The 25,750-nt window shown below is 33.7% G+C and overlaps 2 protein-coding genes across 3 annotated transcripts in view; one reads left to right on the plus strand and one right to left on the minus strand.

Annotated features, from left to right (window-relative positions):
* LOC139088499 (uncharacterized) overlaps positions 1 to 6,328 on the plus strand; it is a 31,332-nt gene extending 25,004 nt beyond the window's left edge. Inside the window, exons 2-13 of the mRNA XM_070637750.1 lie at positions 321 to 710; positions 840 to 975; positions 1,390 to 1,660; positions 1,720 to 2,091; positions 2,286 to 2,465; positions 2,583 to 2,792; positions 3,771 to 4,089; positions 4,593 to 4,740; positions 4,794 to 5,067; positions 5,271 to 5,624; positions 5,823 to 6,005; positions 6,062 to 6,328. Of these exons, the coding sequence (XP_070493851.1) occupies positions 423 to 710; positions 840 to 975; positions 1,390 to 1,660; positions 1,720 to 2,091; positions 2,286 to 2,465; positions 2,583 to 2,792; positions 3,771 to 4,089; positions 4,593 to 4,740; positions 4,794 to 5,067; positions 5,271 to 5,624; positions 5,823 to 6,005; positions 6,062 to 6,200 (2,874 nt within the window). The 5' untranslated portion in view covers positions 321 to 422 and the 3' untranslated portion in view covers positions 6,201 to 6,328. The remainder of the gene's footprint in view (positions 1 to 320; positions 711 to 839; positions 976 to 1,389; positions 1,661 to 1,719; positions 2,092 to 2,285; positions 2,466 to 2,582; positions 2,793 to 3,770; positions 4,090 to 4,592; positions 4,741 to 4,793; positions 5,068 to 5,270; positions 5,625 to 5,822; positions 6,006 to 6,061) is intronic.
* LOC139088517 (putative receptor-type tyrosine-protein phosphatase mosPTP-1) overlaps positions 1 to 25,750 on the minus strand; it is a 140,235-nt gene that overhangs the window by 36,153 nt on the left and 78,332 nt on the right. The gene's annotated exons all lie outside the window — the stretch shown is intronic.

Below are 25,750 nucleotides of genomic sequence, written 5' to 3' on the forward strand. Positions count from 1 at the left end.
CTGATATAGGAACATCATAAGATTCAGAATAATTAGCGGCACCAGATTAACATGCTTCGAGGAAAACTGACCCAAAGATCAGAGTCACGTCGGTTTGGCTCAGTATTCTCACTTTTTCGCATTCCTTCATACAAGTATATCTAGTAATGCCTATTTAAGGGCATAATTTAATCAACACAGTATGAGGCAATATTAAGCAAATATTAAGTCATAAAATTAATCAGTGCCCAAAAATAAAATTTACATTTAAAAATCATTTTATCATCAAATTATATGTAGAACTGACGTAATTACTATAAGTTATTAAAATTTATTTACAGATTATGATTAACTATGTTATACTGAATGTCCGGCGGATTTTACAGCTATAAAAAAAAGTCAGTTTCTATTCACATCTAGTACAATAAGTACAATTATTTAAAATGAATTGGAGAGGACTGACAATAGTTTTAGCAACAGCAATACCAATTATATTAGTGGCAATAATATTATTTAAGGACTATGTGGACGTAAATGATTATTCGTGTAAGAAAAATGAAACGTGTGTTAGATACTGCTGCAATAGTGAACTAACCTGTGGTGGAAAGCCTCACGAATTTGAGGGATTTAATTTTTCGATGAACTTGAAGCAGCCTTACAGGGTTCTGTCTGGTTTGGACTGTAATCATGGAGTTTATCGTGGGACCTTCGAGGAAATAGTGTTTTTGAAGGTAAGCTTGTGTATGGCAATGGATACGGGATGGGAATTTGTCTCATCCTGGGACCCATGTCCTGTAAATCATACTGGACATGAATATTGAAAAAGCCTAACTGTATATGACATTTTTTTTGCATTTTAGAATGGTCACATTGAGGAAGATGGCAAACAAATTTCTTGGAAGCATTATTGTATTGACATCGAAGACGAGGAATTTGTGTTCAACATTTGCTTTGCCCCAAATGAAATGGAATCGATCAGCAGAACTTATCCATATTGTAAGTATAAATTAGGAGTTGATTTCTATGGTTGTGGTAGGGTACGGTGCGGTATAGGTAGACCACTGAGATGGTACGATAAAGGTATACCACTGGGTCGATACAGTGGTATTCCTGGTATGGCACCAATTAACCACTGTGACGTATCGTGCCGTACCTTGTTACCAGGAGAGAAATTGACCTCAGATCTTGAAGTTGAAGTTTTCATCCAAAATTTTGGTCCAGCAAAGAACCAAAAGCTTGCAATTTTTGCACTTTAGATGCACAGGCTTGCATTTTATTGCCGTACCTCATTATATAGGCTACAAGCCAGCAATAATGAACGAACCCTACACAAAATAAGAGTCGACTTCTAGCTCTGCTGCATAGTCATCAATAATTAAATTTAATACAAATTATTTACATTTCTCTTAGTCATGCTAGCATCACTGCCGTTCCTGTTAGTTACATTAATAGTATATGGATTTACAAAAGAGTTGAGAAATTTACATGGAAAATGCTTGATGGCTTATGTCTCATCATTGACAGTAATGTACATTACATTAATAGTTAACAGCCTTACGGATGAATATCTCATACAGTATAAAATAATTTGCATTACACTTGGATATACATTATTAACATCACTTCTATGCTGCTTCTTCTGGTTGAATGTTATGTGCTATGACATTTATAGGGCATTTAGGTATGAATAAACTTTAAGAGTCTGAATTACAATAATTTACATACATTTTTATGTTACAGGGTAGAGATCCGAAGTGAATCCAAGGAACAATTCATCATATTTTGTGCATATGCATTTGGAATTCCAATAATTTACATGACAATTGTCTTCGTTCTCAACTTTTTCCGATTTATTCCGGATAGGTTTAATAATAACATTGGATATGGTTCTTGCTCCATCAGCAACAGTTTTGATAAAGACAGTCATCCGAAGATTATACAATGGATATACATTTATGGACCTATTTTGCTGTTAATTTCAATAAACATAATCTTTTATGGAGTTACTGCATGGAAATTCTATTGTGTAGGAAGGGAAAGAGCAAGAATTGGAAGGACGAGCACTAGCAGGATACATTGTGGACAGGGCGACACTAGTGAGAATCGTAGAAGGTAGGTTGGTCCTGACATGGAAGTCACATGGATGTCACATGAAGGCTACTTGGAAGTCACATAGACGCCACTTGGACGTCACATGGAAGCCATATGAGTGTCACATGGACGCCATATGAACGTCACATGGACGCCAAATGAACGTCACATGGACGCCAATTGGACGTCACTTGATTAACAATTACTTATTCCAGATTTCTATGCTACATGCGTTTGTCAGTCATCATGGGATTGCCCTGGATCATTGAAATATTGTCATTCTCTCTTGGTAGCACTTGGCTTTTTGTAGCATCAATCTTCAACTGTCTTCAAGGACTTGTTGTTTTTATCACTTTTGTGTATCAACCAAGAGTCATAAAGATACTCAATAAAAGGTATGAAGAGCAAATGGCTTGAAGTTGGCTTTGATTTCATATTGAGTAGAGTCAGCTTCTCCATCTGAAATCCATGCTAACTTTGAGCTTTACTAATCTGGGACTCTCAATTTTCAGATACAAAGACTTCACAGAACGCGACAGATTTCGGTCCAGAGGAAATTTGGCAAATAGAAAAGTTCAATTTGGAGGGTCTGCGGCAACATTAGTCGATATCGATATTCCATGTAACGAGGAACCTGTCGTTGAGTCCAATAATGAAGCACTAGATGAAACATCTTTTAACTCGAGTGTTATGAATGAATTGAAAGAGAAACTGGCGAGACAGTCATGAAATAAATTAAAGACTGCAATATTATAGTTATAAAGTATTAGACTTAAGAGGAAGGGTTGAAGTTGACTAGGATATTGTATGGAAAATTCGAGTCGACTTCTGGCTCTGTTTAGAAGTAATCAAAATGTGCATTTACATTCCTAAGAGATTTTAGACGAATTTTTGAATAAAATAGCAAGTTACTAAGTTATTTATTAATTTCCTTAAGAGTGACCCCCATCACCCCCCTCGTTCATAAATTTCAAGATACGTCCCTGATAAATAGCTACACAACTACTCATTATTCGCTGATTATTCACTCAAATGAGCAACACTAAGGTTCAACTTCGTCAAAATTCTGTCATCTAAATTCGTATGGAAGCAAAACTGAGGGGGATTCATAATTCTAGATATATATTTGAATCCATTAAAAGGCATATAGAGGAATTTTCAAAATAGAGGTTGGAAAATTCAGGGGTGTAGCTAGAAGACCCCCCTCTTGCTAATTTCCAAAAGGAGGAGGTAGCCTCAGAACATTACTTTCCAACCACTTCTCCCCCTCCTTGTGACTTCGCCCCTAGAAGAATAAGAACCCCTACCAAATTTATTAATAATGTATGGAACTATAAAGTTCAAACTGGAGACCATCAAGTGAGAGGATGTTTTCCCGAAATCCCGGTCCCGGAAGATTTTTGGGACTCGGGACAGGAACGAGAGAAGACGAGACAAGAAAGCATAACTGAGAGTCATCAAATCTCTCAAATCCTCCTAAATACATCACTCATCCAGTACACAGCCCAATTATTTCATTATCTACTTGTTCTCCATCATATCAATTTGAAAATCTCTACACGTCACCAGCGAATCATCTCAGCATTAATTTTATTTTCTCCCGAAATTCCCATTCTAGATTAGCAATGTGTGATATCATTCATAAAATTGACTGAGAGTAAGCATGATAAAGTCAACGATGCTGTTTAGTTTCTATTCTAAATCAGTACAATAAGCATCAAAAATATGATGAACTGGAGAACTACGATAATTATTGTTGGAACGGCAATACCTGTCATTGTTGTTGCATTTATATTACTTGATCATTATTTGAAAGAAGATCCAGTATATGAACAATGTGAAGAAGATGGAGCTTGTGTTCGGTTATGCTGTGAAGAAGACGCTATTTGTGATGAGAACTACAATATGACAGCACATGGAGAAATAGCCTGGAATTTGACTGAGGGATATAGGATAATTAAGAATAAACCATGCAAAGAGACTTTTGAATTGGAACATAATGGATTTAAGTTTCTAGAAGTAAGTCTTCACAGAATCGTTGAAGTTGACTCAACTTGACTTGAGTTTAATCGACTCAACTTGACTTGAGTGAAGACGATTCAACCTGACCTGAGTGAAATCGACTCAACTTGACTTGAGTGAAATCGACTCAACTTGACTTGAGTGAAATCGACTCAACTTGACTTGAGTGAAGACGATTCAACCTGACCTGAGTGAAACCGATCCAACTTGACTTAAGTGAAATCGACTCAAATTGACTCAACTTGACTTGAGTGAAATAGACTCAACTTGACTTGAGTGAAATCGACTCAACTTGACTTGAGTGAAATCGACTCAACTTGACTTGAGTGAAGACGATTCAACCTGACCTGAGTGAAACCGATCCAACTTGACTTAAGTGAAATCGACTCAACTTGACTTGAGTGAAGACGACTCAACTTGACTTGAGTGAACTCGACTTAACTTGACTTGAGTGTTAAATGACTCTCAAAACTATTCATAATCCTTAATTTCTTTGACAGAACGGACATATTTGGGTTAATGAAAGCGGGACGGAAAGTAACAATACTTGGGATGAATACTGCCTTCATATTCAAAACGGTACAATTACTGTCCAAATTTGTGGATTAGATGATTCAATTGAAAAGCTGCGTGAAACTTATCCTTATTGTGAGTATTAATATTTTTGCATGAAATGACTCAACTAATAAAAAAAATTACAGTCATGATAGTGTCAATGCCATTCCTGATAATAACATTAATTGTATATGGATTTATAAAGGATTTAAGGAACCTCCACGGAAAATGTCTGATTGCTTATGTCTCGTCATTGACTGTTATGTATGGATCGCTAATCATAATACGAATGCACGATGAAAAATTGGTAGAAAATTCAAGATTTGCTTGTTCATCAATTGGATATACATTTTTGACATCAATATGGTGTTGCTTCCTTTGGTTGAACATTATGTGCTATGATATTTACAGGACATTCAGGTATTTATGAAGACTTAGAATCAGGAAATCGACTCGGATTTTGTATGGAGTCGAGTCGACTTCTAGCTCTGAGACTGAACTATTCGATGGTGGTAGGGTACGGCACCTATTTATGCTATGCCTTAACATCAAACCATCGTAGAAAATGAACCCTGCATAGGACTGACGAGTTTAGCTTAATTAATAATTTTTCACCTTCACAGGCAAGGAATGAAAGCCGAAGACAACGTCCAATTCTTAAAATATTGTGGATATGGCTTTGGAATTCCAGTTCTTATATCCATCATCAATTTTACACTCAATAATTTTGAGCTAATTGCCATTGAATACAATAATGGCATTGGTACAACCACATGTACAGTTCTTTCTGATAATACCACCGTACAATGGATATACATCTATGGACCAATTACGCTGTTGCTGGCTATTAATGTATCATTTTATGGAACAACTGCATGGAAGATCTTTCGTGTCCAAAATGAGACATCTAAAGTCTGCAGATCAGAAAACAGCCAAAGACATTCAAAATGTAATGACTCTAATGATAATAGCACTAGGTATGATCAGATGGATATACTTTAGGGTCTAACCAAGGGTGGATTAGGGAAAGAGGGTGTGCTGATATGTTTGGGGGGTCAATACCCCTCCTGCCTTCTTATGGAAGGAGGTGGGGAGGTTCTTCTTCAAAATCCACCCATCTACTACATCCAAGTCACCAACCGATCAGCTCCAAGTCATGTTAAATTTAATTTCAGATTTCTCTTATACCTGCGCTTGTCAATTGTCATGGGAGTTCCATGGATCGTTGAACTATGCTCATTTATGTTAGGTGATTCCGTTATTTTCTTTATTGTGTCCATCTTCAACTGCATGCAAGGATTTGTAGTTTTTATAACATTCGTATGGAATCCAAAAGTCACAAAACAACTCACCCGAAGGTATGATACAAGAAATTAAAGCTTAGTAATTATAAAGATGAACCTTACAATTCCAGATACACGGCAATGTCTGTGTCATTCAAAAAGTCCCAATCACAATCGATAACAAAGAAAGAGCCTGCCAGAGGCGATTCATTTGCAACAGCTGTGACAAAAATCAACGGAGTTACTTCTGATTCATCAGCACAAGTGTGATTTCATGTATTATGAGTAGTGCTGATTATCGTCATTTAAGCCACAGCATTAAAATTATTTAAAATTGTACCAAAAATACTCATTTTGTATCCAATAAAAATTTATAGTAAATTGAGTCTGACCAAAAATTGATTTGTATTCAATTGGCATGAAGCAACATCTATCCAACAGAAGTGAACTTCTTTGTATTTTACAGACATTGTCCACATTTTCTTTGCAATAACAAATTCTCTCAGTGGTAAGTTTAAAATTAAATTTTCATCCTGTAGACTCCGTAAAGAACAATTAAATCATTCACAGTTGCTTTTATGGTCTTTCATGCTTCAAGCATTAATTTGTGGTCAAGCAAAAATATGCGTATGTAGGGAAACATTTAAATTCATTACTGAGATTGTATTGTGGTATCACATCGACTGGTTTTTGTCTTTAAATTGTAATTTGTGCTTTAAATTTATTCTTGACTTTTTGGGAAAGTACTTGATATTATGCAGTGCTCGGAGTCATGCTTGCAGCTGTTAACTAAGAAGAACTGTCTTTGGAAGTTTACTTAACTTGACTTGAGTGAAAGCGACTCAACTTGACTTGAGTGAAGTCGACTCAGCTTGACTTGAGTGAAGTCGACTCAACTTGACTTGAGTGAAGTCGACTCAACTTGATTTGAGAGAAGTCAGCTCAACTTGACTTGAGCGAAGTCGACTTAACTTGACTTGAGTGAAGTCACTCAAATTGACTTGAGTGAAGTTGACTCAACTTGACTTGAGTGAAGTTGACTCAACTTGACTTGAGTGAAGTTGACTCAACTTGACTTGAGTGAAGTTGACTCAACTTGACTTGAGTGAAGTCAACTCAACTTGACTTGAGTGAAGTCAACTCAACTTGACTTGAGAGAAGTTGACTCAACTTGATTTGATTGAAGTTGACTCAACTTGACTTGAGTGAAGTCAACTCAAGTTAACTTGAGAGAAGTCGACTCAACTTGACTTGAATGTAGTTGATTCTACTTGACTTGCTCGTTAAAGACTCAATTGACTACAAAATCCCAAAACAGTCTAGCTCAGCACTTCCAATACCAATTCCTGCCATAAATCACACCAATTGAGTTCCACTAACTTGTGCCGTACCCCAATAAAATCCTAATGCCATTCAGCATACAAAAAAAACGATTCATTTTCAATATCCACTTGAGACTCATCCCAGCCATTATCATATCAATGCGTACATAAAGAATAATTTAAATCATGCTGAATTGTACAAAAAGTGCAAAATTTCTTGATTTTTACCACCACAGGATGTAAAAAGAGTCGATAAGTAAAGAGCATGAATGCATAAAGATTTTAACGAGCATTAACTTGGGAATTGAAAATAAAAAAAAAGTGCTGAGTAGCTTATGCAAATTTTATATCCTCAACCCCTTCACATAATAGTTCGGAATATCCAATGCATTTTGTATGCTGATGCTGATGCGGAAGGCTGGAAATATCAGAGTGAGCAATAATTGATGAAATGGCCTGGAAGCGGTTTTGGAATCTAAAAAATATTGTTCAAATATTGCAGACCTAAAAAACTTTTTTTTTCAGCACATAGATTTAAATTGACAAGCAAATAAAAAATCAATCCACAACCCACTAATGTTTGCCGACAACATTTTTCCGTTGCCATTGATATTATGAGCTGAAAAATATTATTTTACTGAGGGGAACAACTTTTTTTATTTAGGCTGGAGTGGAAACGTCCCTAAGCATTAAAAGTTATTTCAATAATTTTTATATTTTTCATCAATTCCTATTTTTTCACCTACCAGGCAGAGTCAAACCAAAATCCACAAAAACCTCGAAATGGAAAATAAAAATATTTTGCTTGTTTTTGTATGGAATGGCAGTCAGAAACTGTTTATGTTATGAATTTAGAGGTGAGCAAGAGTTGAGTTGAGTTAAGCAAGTAAGGGACCGTTTACACGTTATGTAACGCTTTTAAGAGGGTAGTCTTCGGTACTAAAAAGATAAATTTTAGCTGTTTAGACCTCTGATATCCATAGCTATTCATTATATGCATTTGTTGGATATTGGCAGTTGACGAGTGAGGGTTCGTCAAATCTTCCGTTCAAACCTAAGGTTGCAGTTTATAGTAAGATCTAGAACCATATTTTTAATGACATTACAGTCTGTAGCCTTCAAATGGAGGATGAGAGCCGCATTTCCACTACATGTGATTCGGGACAAGAGAACTCATGAGCGCTGGATCGGTATAGCAATAATTAGGTACTGAAATACTGAACCATGCCGTCACCAAGCCTCTTCGACGTTTTGTACTATTTAGTTCACAACAGTTCAATCCACATTTCAATACTTTCGATCTTAATCCAGCCTTGAGTATGAATCGTACTCCTTCAAAGATTTCTGGATGCTTCCCCATTTTATATTCCCCATTTCATAATTTTCAACCTGCTTTCTTCTTTGCAGTCAAGGACGTTGCCAGAATGAGTTTGATTATTTTGGTATGAATCGCGAAAATTTAGACAGTGAGAGGAAGTGATGGTATGAGATAATATTACGAATAATCCTAGAAAATTGAAGAACCCCAATTTGACCGCAACCCTTCCTCCTCCTGAATACACCGCTGGATGCACCTGCAGTTAAACTCCAAGAAACAAAGACCCACACTCAATCATACAATGCGACAATAAACTTCATTGCTCATGAAAAATGAGGAAAAACTTAATAAAAAATCTATCAACTCCGACTATAAAAATTTCAAAAAAGTAGAACTAAAAGTATTATACTCCTTATATAAATTCAACAAAAGGTAGGAAAAAGTGTTGTCACATAATTTATCAAAGTAAATAAATTATGTCAACTGTGATGATAACGATTTGTTGCTGTGACACTCCTTCCCCTCCATAGTATGTAGGAACAAAAACAAAAGTATTTTCAGCAAATAAATCAAATTTTCCATTTCCATTTCCATTCCGAAGATAATCATTATGATTATGTCTATTTACTTTCTGACAAGATTACAATTTACTGCTTCTGTGTCTGTTTAATCTATTTTCAGTCATAAAGTATCACATTGAATGATGACTTTCTAACCCCCATTCCATACAGCATAATAGACAGTAATTAAATCCACAACAACATTTTGATGCAAAAACCACAAAATTTTTAACCTTTTTTTGGATTATGACACACGTGAGGTCAGCATGCTAATTAGGTCACTGTGAGGATATAAATATCCAACTTTTGAGAGAATTTCCTGAATTGAAATTGAGTGCCTAAAAATATATATATTCAGCTACAAATCAAACCGCATAAATGAATCATATGAGAAAAAAGGCTGATAATGTTTTTGTGATTTTATTGGCATATCCAAAACCGCATTGAATTTAGAAGTGAAATTGAGTTGTTTTTATCGAATTTGTTGGTATGTAGGATGATTTTATGGAGTGTATTTATCACAAGTGTTGGTCGTCAATCTGTATCACACATTTTAATGAAGATGAGTTTGATGGAATTTTGATTATTTTATTGACATGGATTGCTCTTTAATGGTGCGAAGGGGGATGTTCATCAGGGATTTAACATTAGTCATCACATCTACACAACCCCATCAAACAGCTATTAAAGCTTTAATATCTCCATAACAATTTTAATCCTTTTTCTACAGCAACATTCAAAAATTATTTCTTTTTTTTTCACGATTTACAGCAACAACAATAAAAAATCTACCTGGATTTTCATTTGAATGCAAATTTGATTCCATTATAATTTCTCCCACAATAATCCAACCATATATGCTTATTTTAATTAAATATGAATTCTACTGGATGTGAATTAAAATGTTTTACAAATGAGTTTTTTATTTTGTTCCTCGGAAATTTTTTTTTTGAATTTTATGTGCAGCAATAAAAATCTGTAATTTTATTCAAATTTGTAACAATAATGTAACATTATTATAATAATCCATCTGTTACTTCATTAAATCTGTGTGCACGGATTTATGTTGAAAGTTTTGTGTTTTTTGGGGACATTCAAGGTGAGATTACTGGATGGATAAGGATTTGAGAATTAGCAATTTGAGGGGTAGAAAGGAGGCAAAAAGGAGATCGTTAGTCAAGATTGACTTAGTCAAGACATGTAGACTAGAGAAAGGACCAATTAAAGCTTAAATCAGACGTTTAACTCCTCAATTACCGCTGTTGATTGAACCACGACCTCATAAAGCTCTGAATACATATTAAACAAGGCTTGCTAATATGTCTCAATCTTGCTTTACTGTCTCAAGCACAAGTAAGCATCTGATTTAACAACACAATCTGTAATGCAGTGAACAATGTGGGAATCCATGCCATATCAACAGCACTCTATATAATGGATTAAGAGTACAGTATTTAGTGGGAATCAAACCCAAGTACCTCATGAAAAGGATTATTATTGAAAGTTTGTTGCCTAATCACTCAGCCACAGAGGCCATTCAATAGTACAACTGGCAGATTTTCCTATAAATAGCTCAATACCCAAGATTCCACTCTGCCCAGACATCTCAATGCTTGACCGATTTGCCAATACTTGACTAATTTAATCTAAAACAGTTATGGGCAACCTTTTTTTGTGTCACGGCACACCTTGGTGGTAAGCTGCGACCAAATGAGCACCCTAGTATGCACATTGGGCAAAAAAGTGAAAAGTATGGCAATAATTGTTTTGATATGGCTATATTATAGACACTAGTTAGTAGTATACTGGAAAAATATTTTTTCCCGCCATAAGTCCAAAGTCCACCAGATATAGCTTAAAACATTTTTTGTGTTTTTGACATATTCAAGATGTTATAACTCATTACCAGCTTATCCAAAATTTTTCAAACTTTTTTTATTTGATAGATATAAGTAAGTGCTTTTAATTAATACCACACATGATATACTTTTGACCCACAGTGGGATCAAAAAATTGAAAAAAGTACGAAAAAATGTGATTTTTTACACTTTTTCTCTTACTGTGACCGTATGGTGTAATAATTCTTTTTTTAAGTTGAACTATATTATAGATCTTATCTATATCTATAATAATTGCCTACATTGTGTATCAAAATATTGACGTCTATATGGTCAAAATCGACTTATAAGTGAAAAACTCATAGGTACGAACTCTTTAGAACCATATATATCCCACGGTGTGACCCAGCTGTTCCATTTTATTTTTTATATTGTTAGAACTTTGGTTAAGCTACTAGATAAAAAAATAAAATCAAAAAAATACCACCAACAAAATTGTCAAAAATCGACCTCAAGGGGGTCTAGGGGGGTACCTTGAAATTCAAACTTTTATAACTTTTGCCACTATTAATGAAATTTGATGAAAATTTTATATGATATTTATACATCCATTATCTTAATACTCATAATCGAAAAAATTGTTACACTGTGGAATTTTGTTGAATTTTGACAATTTTTGTTTTTTCATGTTTTTTAATCTATTTCATGAGGTTAAGTGGACTGTATCTAAATTTCATAAAAAAATTTCTTTATTTATATATAGCAGATCCAATTACCTATCCAACGATACCAAATATGTAACATTAAAGTAAAATTTCTCCTAAATACAGTGAAAAGTTTGAAAAAATAGCAAAAATTTGAGGGTTTTGAAAATCTACACTTGACATATTTGCTCATAACTTTTGTAAATTTGAATTTTATGATATAAATTTGGTATTTTTAGAAAGCTTAAAGCATTTTTAAGGCAACGAAAATATTTAGAGATCAAGAGTTACTCAGTGCGCCGATTGGCTAAGTTCAAAATGTCATATTTTGACTACCTCTACCAGGTGCAATGAGCATCCAATTTTATTTTTTGGTATAATTTCCATGTTTCTATGCTGGAATTAAAACATAAATGCCATATAAATGTTTTTTCATCCTCAAAAAGTTCAAATCAAGACATAGGAAAATCTCGAAAATGTGAGTTTTTTTGGAAAATGCTGTTTTTAATTTGCACTTTTAATTGAAGAAAAAACTACTTTACGGTTAAATGCTTTCAGTTCCAGTATAGAAACATGGAAATTATACCAAAAAATAAAAATTGGATGCTCATTGCACCTGGTAGAGGTAGTCAAAATATGACATTTTGAACTTAGCCAATCGGCGCACTGAGTAACTCTTGATCTCTAAATATTTTTTCATTGCCTTAAAAATGCTTTAAGCTTTCTAAAAATACCAAATTTATATCATAAAATTCAAATTTACAAAAGTTATGAGCAAATATGTCAAGTGTAGATTTTCAAAACCCTCAAATTTTTGCTATTTTTTCAAACTTTTCACTGTATTTAGGAGAAATTTTACTTTAATGTTACATATTTGGTATCGTTGGATAGGTAATTGGATCTGCTATATATAAATAAAGAAATTTTTTTATGAAATTTAGATACAGTCCACTTAACCCTCATGAAATAGATTAAAAAACATGAAAAAACAAAAATTGTCAAAATTCAACAAAATTCCACAGTGTAACAATTTTTTCGATTATGAGTATTAAGATAATGGATGTATAAATATCATATAAAATTTTCATCAAATTTCATTAATAGTGGCAAAAGTTATAAAAGTTTGAATTTCAAGGTACCCCCTAGACCCCTTGAGGTCGATTTTTGACAATTTTGTTGGTGGTATTTTTTTGATTTTATTTTTTTATCTAGTAGCTTAACCAAAGTTCTAACAATATAAAAAATAAAATGGAACAGCTGGGTCACACCGTGGGATATATATGGTTCTAAAGAGTTCGTACCTATGAGTTTTTCACTTATAAGTCGATTTTGACCATATAGACGTCAATATTTTGATACACAATGTAGGCAATTATTATAGATATAGATAAGATCTATAATATAGTTCAACTTAAAAAAGAATTATTACACCATACGGTCACAGTAAGAGAAAAAGTGTAAAAAATCACATTTTTTCGTACTTTTTTCAATTTTTTGATCCCACTGTGGGTCAAAAGTATATCATGTGTGGTATTAATTAAAAGCACTTACTTATATCTATCAAATAAAAAAAGTTTGAAAATTTTTGGATTAGCTGGTAAAGAGTTATAACATCTTGAATATGTCAAAAACACAAAAAATGTTTTAAGCTATATCTGGTGGACTTTGGACTTATGGCGGGAAAAAATATTTTTCCAGTATACTACTAACTAGTGTCTATAATATAGCCATATCAAAACAATTATTGCCATACTTTTCACTTTTTTGCCCAATGTGGTATGCCGCAGCCTACATGTTGCTCAACACTGATCTATAATATGATGAAGAAAAACGCCTTAAATCGAGGAATTGAAGATTTGAAAGCCAACGTGAATTCGGCCCCAGGTCTAACATGACTCAAACATCCAGTACTCTGTCAAACTCATTCTGGTAAGGAACCAGATTTGGAATAAATTTACAGATTTGTGCTATTCGGGTATAATTATGAATTTATGTATTTTTGGTATTAAGTATCAATTCATAACCTTAAGTTCCCAATCATTGGAAAACTTAACATTACAGCACATTGTCATATTAAAATGCAATTTGAAAATGTGTGAATTAATTCGTAACAAAGTTTCAGAACCCAAAATCAGAACTAAAAATGTGTTTTGTGCTGCAATTATGTATCATAAAAAATCATTGTGATACTTTTATAATGAAATTTTTTTCTCTTCTCCTAACGAGGAACTGGTAATGTGCATGAATGAATATTTTCAAAATTTAATAAAAGTTTAAAGCTCTCTTGTCATAGCTGCAAGCATAAAAAAAAGTTTGATATCTTGTTGAATGAATTGATGCAAAAATGTAAAATGCAATTCAAAGTCTGTCTTTTACAGCGTATCAATTGCAACCGTAGCTACATATTATTTACATCAAACATACTTTGTTGCAAGCTTACATGACAAAAGAAAACTTACTGATGACTGCATATTCCAGATTCATGTTTCAAAAGACTTTTAATACTTTTTTTTTGTGCTTTATGAAATTAAATTCACAACGAAATCAAATCAGCTTTTAGGTCTTTTGTGTACAAAAATACAACATCAAACAGATGAATGCTTACTGTGCATGTACAATAAAATTTTCTACAGAAATTGATCAAAAGTATTGAAATTTGAAAAAGAATTTTGGACTTAATTTGGAATAATATAATTTGATTGTCAAAAGGGTTGCGGCACAGCATTGTGATTATTTTTTGGATGCTTAATAGAAATGCTGTAGTTATGTAAATAACTTTGTAAATAGTTTATGAATAATTTTTGTTGAAAATTGCTTTGATGTTTTTGAATTTAGGTAGTTATAATGTTCTAATCAAATGTTTGATTTCTGTCATTTTTAGTTCACATCCATGGGCATATCCGAGTGATACAAATGGAGAGAGCTTTGCCAGGGAGTTATTAAAGCTCAGATAAAGCTCTTTTATCAAGACAAAGTGGAATCTACATCAATTTGACTGCCATATGGACGCAACATTGAGTCGGACAAAACCCAACCACCCCACGTTCCTTCCATCCCATCCTGAAATGACCTGGATCCTGTTTTATAGGCTGGGGAAATGAGACTTGATAAGAACGACTCACATTCCCGAATCCATATCCTCTTCAAGAGCGTTACGTATTAAAAGTTTATTACAATTCTAACGGCTTTGTAAAATTTGAAAATTTTCTGTAAAAAATTGTAATTCCACACAGGCAGAAATTACTATTTGTAACGGTTAATCAAAATTTAAATTTTCTAGTAGAATTTTTCATTCGTAGCCAACTTCAGGTATGCTTGTAAAGGAAATGTTTGTGTGAAATTAATATCATTAATTATCGAATTAAGGAATGATTACAAGTTTTAAGACTATGTAATTCAATAGCTTAGCCATACAGACGTCCTGGAGCAACAAAAGCTACATGGGGCAGTACAGTGGTGTCAGCTTAACGTGTGGACACAAATTTGTTAAAAATAGGTGATAAAATCAGCAATTGAGTCAAATTGAAAGCATTTTGTTGTAACCTGAGCTCCTTCTAAGTAGTAAATAAGTATGTAATGCGATGCATAGGTATTAAATCGTTAAAAGAGTCTTAAACGGCATTCTGACCAACCAATCGGATAAAGTGCTTTGTTATGCTGAATTTTTTCAAAAATACGCCATTAAATTCATTCAATCATATTAAAAGTTCAGCGGTTAAGCTTAATATGATTGCATTTCAAAAAATTACATCAAGTTGATATTAAATTATTAATAAATTGAGTAAATTCCATCAATCCAATTTGCATCCCATAAAAAATTGAAGTGGCTACCGAGAAATAAATTGTAAAACATTTTCATGATTACAGAAAGCCATCAGTCATTCCCCCACAGAAAGAAATATAAAGTTGCTAAGCAAACTACATAACGAGATAAAAAATGAGAAAAAAGTCATGAAGCAAGCAAAATAGAACAGCGGAAGTCCATTTGATACAGTTCCTCAAATAAATATTTAAATGATCAAAAAAAATGCAAGAGCATTTCCATTATTTGTGGATTTCATTTTTCATCTCTGACGCCTCGTTTAGTGTGGTTTTGTAGATGCTAAAGCCATTTCATTTATGTTGAGGTGCAGTCAGTTCTTCATGCCATTCCATTCTCATTCTATTTCTATGAAAATCCATTTTGAAGACCGCACAATTCAATGCCGTTGCTTGTGTTTGTGCTTTTTTGCTGTGCATTTTCGTCTCGGAATTTATGCTGAGCTGCTTGTTTACTTTGAGGATTTCAATAAGTGCCATAAATATTTATTTACTCAACTTCTACTTCTTTTGTTGCTGTCTGTTCTTATTAGCGCATTTGACATTCAATAACTGAGTAGATTGTAAAAGGATGAATTGGATAAACAGCTGACAATTCACATGCTGATAAGGAACTGATTCCTGAAAAGCACATGAATTCCATGTCAACTTAAGTCTGAGGCTGTATTTCGTTGAATCTGGACTGGAGTTAAAGTCAAGTAGCTTTGGGGCTGAATTTTCGGACATTTCCAGGTTCGACTCTCAAAATCGTCAAGTTTCTGTCCTCTACCTAAGCAATTCAAGTAAGCATCACTGAAGTCACATAAAAATCAATCATAATTCAGTCCATCCTTAAAATCTCCGATTTCCAAAAATATCCTTTCATTTCCATGACAAAAGGAACAAGCAGCACAAAGAAATTTTTTTTTCCATCCCTTCCTTCATTACATCATCCATTCATTTGCTATGTCCCACATTTATCATATCGAATATTTCTCAATACATATATAATAGCACATGCCATTACAGCATGGAATAATCAGCAAATGATGATGATAATTTCGTTTTTATTTCTTCACTTACACTCAATCACATGCATTCAACAATACAGTAATGTATGGCAATGGAATTGGAAGCAGTTCTTCTTATATTTATCCATGATTATATCAAGTCTTCATCTCATTTCATTTTAAATGCTGCTGCTGCTGCTCAAGATGAAAATGAAATTTATGTGAGAGATTGTGTGAAGCAGAAATGGCATCAGTAGTGGCAGCAAGAACAGCAACAACAAAAAAATGGAAATAGACAAAAGAGAATGATAATCTCAATAAGAAAATCTTGATAAATTGTGCCTCACATTACGTAAATGTCATTTGAATAATTTCTGTTTATATTCGTGCCATTCAAACTACAACCAGTACACATTTATATCCAACCATACTCAATTCTTGTGCTGTACATTGTTATTGTTATTATCGTTTGGCCCACAAAACTTCGACTTTTAGTAATTCTTCTAGATTTTTTTTATACTGTAGCAATTTCTGTGAGGATTAATGGGAGAAATCTGTGGTCAGATTGGTCATGAACTTTTGTGGTTGAGGCATGCATTTTTTGTAAGGAATTTGATGAAGAGTCTACTTTGAGGATTGAATGTTTGGGGATAAATTTGTGGTTTTTATTTGGATATTTTTGCAGGATCTTGTGCATGTAAGGGAGTCATTAAGTCATTACATTCAGAAATAATGCATAGGAAGTGCAGTGGTGGATAACTTGTGTGCTGAGGTACACTAGTGTGGGGTCAAAATGGCTGGAAATGTCATGAACTGTATTTCGTGTTCGGATTCAGTCGAAGCTTACCATCAAGCTGTATCATGATAAATAATAGGCTGCCTACCACTGTTCTAGGGTTAGCTAAGACCAATAAGGACAACATAATGGCTAAAGAACCAATATGTCGTCCTGTTGACTACGAAACTTCAAAATGACTTGAAGGCATGTTGACGGGCAGCTTGGAAGTCGAGGGAAATGACATCTTCCACTTTGTGCTACTCGATTAGGTCACTGAAGAGTCTGAACATGAAGCATGAAGCTAGTATCATGCCAATATGGTGACAAGTTCCATGCCAAACCTTATCATTGGTAGATCTAGTCTGTGTGACACCATTTAAGATAATAAGAACAGTTTAAATGCGCCTATGACCCCGAAAACAGCACATACCTTCCCAAACTCAAAATTTTCCCAAACTCAAGCATTTTTCTTCCTTTTCCTTCTTCTTATTTCCATTCAATTGAATGATATTTGATAAATCTCGATGCGTACAATCTGTGTGATTTTATGTATCCATCATGATTGTTTGCTTTGTGTCCATTGATCTCAATTCTTACTGATTTTTCCTCATTTTTCATGTGTGGAATAGATTTTTTTTTGTGGTAAGCTGTGCCATCGAATAAGCACAACAATGAATGTGAGAGAGGGAAAGTTTCCCTTTCAATATTAATAATAAAGGTCAATCCATTAATGAACATTTCTTTTTTTTTGTGCTGAATTGGGAAAAATAAAATTATTGAATGAGCACAATATATCCACTAACATATGGCATATAATTTCAATTATTGAATGAGAAACTTTTTTTTTCTTATTTTTTTTTTGGAGATTTTTGACATCGAAAAATATTCTCATATGCTTGAAGAATCTGAAGTAATATTTCATTTTGGATAGGGTGATGTTCAAGTATGACGTGACAATAAGGCTTGACATTTTTGACTTTAAATCAGACTAGCGTCATTTCAAATGTTGATCGTTATTATTTGAATGAAAAAACGGGGATGAAAACTATATTTTTAAAAAATAAATGACCGTTGAAAATTTTTAAATTCAAAAGATACGTTACAAACAAAAAATCATTATTTATTCAAATTCTTATGCATGTAACTGTTTTCTTTCAAATGAGCAATGATAACAATGATAAATTGAGTCTTAACTTCATGAAATTTCATGAAAAGAACTGATAATTTTTAAAAAATATTTTTCGTTGTTTACATTTATATCAACGGTAAAATATTTTTTGAATTTTCGCAAACAATTTCGAATATTTTCGAACTAATTTCGAATTTTTTCGAAATGAAATGACGCAAGTCTGCTTTAAATATTCACAAATTTCAGTTTTTAACGATTTTGTAAAATTCAAAATTTTTAACGGTTATGTCAAATTCAAACAAATTTAACGGTTTTGTTGTATGGGTGTTTCTTTGGATAAATTTTTTCAAAATTTTCGACTTTGAATCAATTTTTCTCATAATCTGGCAATTTTATAGCTCCATTCTCTATATACACTTACGGGATTTGTGCAGATCTTTATTTATGTACAATTATTTTTTACCGTCATGCTTTATTTAATTAAATATTTCAATTTTTATGCCGGTTTCTCGGAATCAAAATATCAAATTCCGACTTTCAACATGAATTTTTTGCACTTTATTCTACTTGTCACTATGGTTGAGTTGATATTTCGAGTGTATTACACCTAAAACTATCGTTTGTTGCTCTTTAAACGCTGCAAAAATCCTTAATTAAAGAGAAAAATTGAAATTTTAGTGATTCCGAGAAACTTTTTTCCTAATCCGTGAGAAAATTCATTTTTTGATTTTATGTTTTTGCAGGAATTATAGACTAACAATACAAAATAAAGACAGATTGAGATATTATAATTAATATTATAATGAAATTAACAATTAGTTAATTTGTTTAATAAGTTAAAGTAGTATTTTTCTATGAAGCAAATTTTGTAGTTTTTGAGACACGAATTAGACGAATTTGACTTATCCAGAGAATCACCCGTATTCAAAATTTTCAACGGTTTTGTAAATTTCAAAAATTCTATCGGTTTTGTGAAATTCAAAGTTTGAACGGTTTTGTAGGATTCAATCGGTTTTGTAGAGTTCAAATTGTAACGGTTTCGTAAAATTCAAAATTTTCAACAATTTTGTAAAATTCAAAAATTTCAACGGTTTTTTAAAATTTGAATCAACAATGGCGTTGTAGAATTCAAATTTTTAACGGTTTTTAAGATTTCAATGGAAAAAACTTGAATTAATGTAACTGGAAATTACAACCCAAAACCTTCAAATTACCCCCAAAAAAGGTGACACGGGAAACAAACACATTCTCATTTTCATGATATTCGCAATGTGATATCGTCTAATGAAGTAAATCTATCATCTTTGTGCTTTTCCATTTTTCATTCTGTTTCAGTCATGGCAATTCATTTGAGTGCTTTTTTTTTGGGATGTATGCGAGCGAAATGAAATGCTGACTAAGTCGATGGAAGCTTTAAGTAATTTTAAATACTTTTAAATCCCCCCTCAATAAAGCATCAACGAAAAATCCTTTCTCCTTAATTTAAGCAATTCAAAGCCAAAAATAAACTTTTCAATTTCATTTTTCATTTAGAAACAATGACAACGTAAACATTGAGGGAATTGAAAACTAATCCATACAGCATGTACAGTAGATTGAATTTCTCCAGCAACAACAACAACAACAACAAAAAGTTTGATGTCTCATGAGATTTTTTCCATGGGAACTTTGAGTCTGGAGAATTTAATGTAATGATGGCAGATTTAAGCTACAGTAATACTTTGTCATTGTTTACTTCAAGTCTCAGCATTTGTATAGAAAAATAAGTTAATGAATTGATTGCGAGGTAAGAGATGGGGGTAAAGAGGGGAGGTGTATATTGAAGTTAACTTTGGAAGTCATAGCGATATAACTTTAAGGATTTAGATTGACATTTTTTGATATTTGCTGTCTATAAACAAGATTCAAGGTCTATTTTGAGGCGAGTATTAATTTTCCTTTACAAACAAGGAAGATATGGAGAGTTTAACCCCAAAATCCCGATCCTTGAGGCCAGTTTCTTACCTTGCCCCCTATGCACCAATTCTTAGGACATATTTTAGGCGTTTTCCTTAGGGGCAAGGATAGTGTGGGAGTGTACCTTGTGTAGGAGTAGGTGTGTATCGAGAGACTTGTCCTTGAATACCCCTTCAGTTCAGTTTACCTAAGAGCACCCTCATTTAGGCGGGTATGAGCAATGTCTGTTAGGGTTTGCTATCATAATGGACCAAAAACTGCCATTATGGTTACTAAATCAGCTACGGTTCCCCACAAGTAAATAACATAATGAACACTAATCCCACTACGGTACCTAACTGTGATCTATTTGCCTGTTAGAAGTTGATTCAAGTCATTGTGACGTTTTGCAGTACACAGCGACATAGTGGTGTCCTAGACGACTGTGTAGACTGTGCAGGAGTCTAGACAAGTATACCAAAATGTGTAATTTATATATGGTACCTTACCATATAGACCATATAGCCAAGTAACCTTTGATAGTTCAGTAGTAAGAGCAAGCAAATGAATATTCGAAGAACTTGGGTTCGAGTCCTCAGAATCCTTTATTTCTGAAGCTCAACTATTAAGTGACATCATTTATGAACGATCCCTACCTTTTGCGACACTAACATTATTCTAAGTTTTCAAGCACATTAATAGCTTTTTATTGACGCTTTTAACTTTTGTAACATTATTTAACTTCATAACGCTCACTCAAAGCTGTAAAGCTGTTTAATATAATCGACAAGGTAATGATTAAAACTCTCATAATAATTCAGTCTGATGACTTTGCCTTCAAAGTAAAATCCGAAATAAGGCACGGAAATAATTTTTTTCATTTAATGAGGAAAGCGAGTTGGAAAATTTCAAGAAGCAGTGCATGCATTAAAAGTAATTAAAACTTCAAAGTTAGCTGTTTATGTGCATCAAGTATGAAATCATCTTCTCATTACAGCATAATCAGCATAGACAATGTCAGTTGACTAGCCAAGCTAATCTCTAATGAAATTATTGAAATCATTTAACACATCTTTCACCGGATGTCGACTTTAATTAATATAAATTTTGTTGGATGTGATGAATGATGTAAAAAAATTCCAATGACTGTGCAAAATTAATCATTTGAGTAATTAGATGGTGATAAATGTCATTTTGTGGATGTAATGAATTTTTCTACAAGCTGTGACATTAGGTTGATGTGGATTAAAGAGACTGACTTTAAGCTGAATAAAGCTGATGGGAGTCGAAGTGGCTCGGTGGCGGAATGGGTTTGTTATTGAGGATTTGATGATTGAACCAGCGATGTAGCGGTCGTGGGTTCGAGACTCGGCAACTGCAATTTCTCAAATGTCCTTTTTTGAAGCATATGCACTGGATTAGCGGCTCACAGTCTCCATTTGTAGACTAACATGTAAGATTGTAGTTAAAGGACTGATTCAGATCAAACTATAAACTGTGTAGATCTACGTTTGAGTGCTTTGGCTTGGTGAACCCTCACTCGATATACTGTCTTCAACCCTGAGACGCATTTTGGGATACATTTCCTTGATGGGCAGCTTGTGTGTCCCTGGGTACACTTGTTTGGTGGGCAAGTTGTGTGTCCCGGGGTACACTTGTTTGGTAGGCAAGTTGTGTGTCCCGGGGTACACTTGTTTGGTGGGCAAGTTGTGTGTCCCGGGGTACACTTGTTTGGTAGGCAAGTTGTGTGTCCCGGGGTACACTTGTTTAGTGGGCAACTTGTGTGTCCCGGGGTACACTTGTTTAGTGGGCAACTTGTGTGTCCCGGGGTACACTTGTTTACCGGAGAGATGTACAGCGAATCATCACAATTTTCAGACAAATCGACATAATTTCCTGCTCAACCCCATTTCCTTACTTCTTCCACAACTATTCATATTAAAACTATTATTTCCATTTCTCTCCATTTCCACTACTTTTTCATATTCTCTAATTTAAATGTAAAACTTTTTATTTGCTTGCCATAATGATAGCAATAAGAGTGAATTCAGTGCACATGAAAGCAACGCACAGCATAAGCAACCTAACAGGTAGGGGCAACAAATAATGCCAGAATTAATGAGAAAAATTCTTTGAAGTATCAAAAAAAAAAATATAAAAAGTTGGAAACAATGAAGGAATACATGAAATTCTTGCTGTTATTTGCTATCTATGTATTTACTTGTTGGGAAAGCTATGGATGTATAAAGTAGAGGAAATATGAAGTATGTATCTAACAGATGATGATGATGCTATTGCAGATGCCCGGAAGGAATGAACAATATTAAATACAACTGTGCTTCTTTTTTTTTCAATCTACATCTACATCTATCTATGGATCTTACCACGTACATTAAATTTTCCGTTTTAAATTAAAAATAACTGGCATCGTTCCATTGTTTATTGAGCTTTACCACCTACATCTTCTTCTTCTTCATCGGTTGTTCTGCTCACTCAATTTAATGGGCAAAGCTCTTTAAGCTTCGTACAAACAAGCTGCAATGTTTTTTCCGCTTGCCCCCGTCGCTTTCCGTTTCCCCCCTTGGGTAAATATTTTGTCAGATTCTATTTCGTGGAATTCTTGATGGAATTTTGATTAAAAAGTTGTCATGGATTGAGAGTCGAGTTGGTGGGTTGTCGTGCTATATTGCTATTTATACTGTATGTTGTCATTTTTAGGAACACGGCATGAAATTGTTAATTCAGTACCAAGAAGTTATGATGTTGACCATTTTGGTCGTTATTAAATAACAACTAGAAGATATGACTTAATAGTCAAACATTTTAATGAGGCAAGAGGACATTCACTTCTATTTTTGGGCTTGTATGAATCACGACTACTGGGTAACGAATTGTGGATGTCAGACACTCCATAAAAAATCAAACTGTATGACATATCAAGGTCACATGTCACTTTAATTCCAATACTGGCTAAAAATCCTAAAATATGGATTTCCTCCAAGATTCCTGAGGTACACAAGACGGTCATCAGGTACCACTATGTACTCTTGTTCCCAGCAAGATACAAAACGTGTTGGAACCCTGACAGCATCGTGAAGGCTAATTTTGGTTCATTTCAATAGCTTACAAGAAAATTGCTACATCACGGCGCCCCGGATACACTCAATCGACACATAATGCATTGTTGTTCGGATGGAAGCCAAACTCTCAAAATTCATAGAAGTTTTAGGCGTTCGATTAGTCAATTCAGGCAAGAGCTGGTTTCTTTTCAATTCAATTCATACCGAGCGACACAAGACTTCACTAAGTAGTCAAATAACTGACCCGAACAACACATCGTGTTGGCTAAGACACAGCCATGTTGCCATATTACGGAAAAGTCGCAAAGTTGTTTCAATGGCACCTTGACGGCTGGTTTAGATTAATTTTCACGGCATGAAATGTGGTTTGCCGCATTGTGTCACTGGGGATGAACTTCCCTACTGTATGTCTCTTAAGTGACCATCCCTACTTTATGTCGACTAAGTAACCATCCATATTTTATGCCGTTCGGGATAAAAACCAATTCAACAATCTCCATCAAAACCCAATTGCAATATCCTCTAAAGCAATTCTAACAAAATTTCCCCACGGACATCCTTCACCTGTTATTTTGTTTTATTATTGTTATTTCTGTTATTATAATATCCATTTATGGCACAAAAAGCTTTTCATCTCTCTCTCCTTAAAAAATATTCCTTTTTTACCTCTCGCATTGATGGCTTTACTCATTTATCCTTTCATTTTATACGATGGCACGATTATAAGTTTCTGCTGAACACCTTTTTGCCTCAAAGAATCAAGGAAAGTTTTTTTTTATTTATTCGAAATTTTACGCAGCACATACAACACAAAAAAAAGGGACAGCGGATGAGAAAAGCTTTTATACACATAAAGCATCAAAATTGGAATAGAAGATGTAATAAGAAATGAAAGGTGAAAAGGATTCCTTTACCTGTAGAAGGCCACAATCTACTTTTATATCATATGTGCGCGTACACAACATGTGTGCATCTTTAGGATGTATGTGAAGGATCACAAAGAAAATAAGAGGGATTTAAATTTTTTTTTGCTTCCTTCTTTCCATTCGATTTATTCTTCTTTATTTTTATTTCTTCTTTAACTGCTTGTTTGCACAATAGTAAATGGATGAAAGAAATGGAAATAAGAAGTAGTGAGGTTATTGGATTTTGTTGGAGTTAAGAGCGATTTTTGTGAAAATTCTTATTGCACCTTCTTGTTTCTTAAAGCCAGCGCTGTCTAAATTTATACCACGACACATCTTGGTAGTAAGTCATGGTTAGAACCCCACAAGACATGACCATTCATAAGACAAATGACGTTTCCAAGCATTTTTTGAGGATCATAGTTTGGACAACTATGCCTTATGCAATAAAACTGTATTTAAAGACTTAGGAACAGGCAAAAGAACACAAAATCTGAATAAACTTTGAGTTTTGAGTCGAAAAAGGACCTAAAATAATTGTTAACGACTTTTTGAAATTTGAATTTTATTTCGTTAAGTTTTTCGACAAACCTAAAGCCAACTTCAAGTTGATCGGAGTATTTTAATCCGGACATTCAGTAAAAAACGCATTTTCAGTAATTTTAGTGATTTTTAATTAATTTAAGTGGTTTTATTGTCTAAAAATGTAAAGTAAGCAACAAAAAAGTGCGAAGAATCTTAGCAACAAGGAAATAGAGTAAGTGTAAGCATGAAAAGCCATTAAATAGAACAATTTTGTTAATGCAATATTATTTACAGATTTGAACATCATCGCGTGATATTTTTGGTTCTATTATAAGATCATAGAAGGTTTGAACGTCTTCGAATGATTGTTTTGGTTCTAGTTTAAGATCCAGGGAAGAACCAATGCAATTGAAGAACCTTAGGTAAGTATTTTACTCTGTTCCTAAGTGAAAAGTCAACAATTTACAAATTACTGTGCTTAAGTCTTTTTAAATGATGATTAATTTGAGGAATAATCGTTACTCCACTTCAAGCCAGAAATTTTCCAAAATGACTCCAAAAACCAACTAAATTTCCAAAAACTCAGCTACGTGTAGCCAAAAATAAAATAATCTAACATAAAAGGCAGTAATAGTAGTAGTAAAAAAAGAAGGAGATTTGTCCCATGGGGTACAAAAAAGGAAAACGAGTCAAGTTTTGAACGATTTCTTGTAAATTGAGTATCGTTTCAAATTAGTTTTTTCCTTGCCTTTTCCTCATTCCTCTGTTTACTTCTTTCAACACACATCTACACAACAAGTATCGATTTCAGCCATTTATCATTCAAGTGTGTCAAATTTGAACAAAAGTGAATTCAAAACTAAATATGATTTTTTTTACAATTTGTCAGGAGTTCCTCTAGCTTTTATGCATGAATGG

This window comes from Chironomus tepperi, unplaced genomic scaffold, assembly GCF_022539635.2.
Source record: "Chironomus tepperi strain 1889 unplaced genomic scaffold, CSIRO-AGI_Ctep_v1 contig_163, whole genome shotgun sequence".
NCBI lineage: Eukaryota > Metazoa > Arthropoda > Insecta > Diptera > Chironomidae > Chironomus > Chironomus tepperi.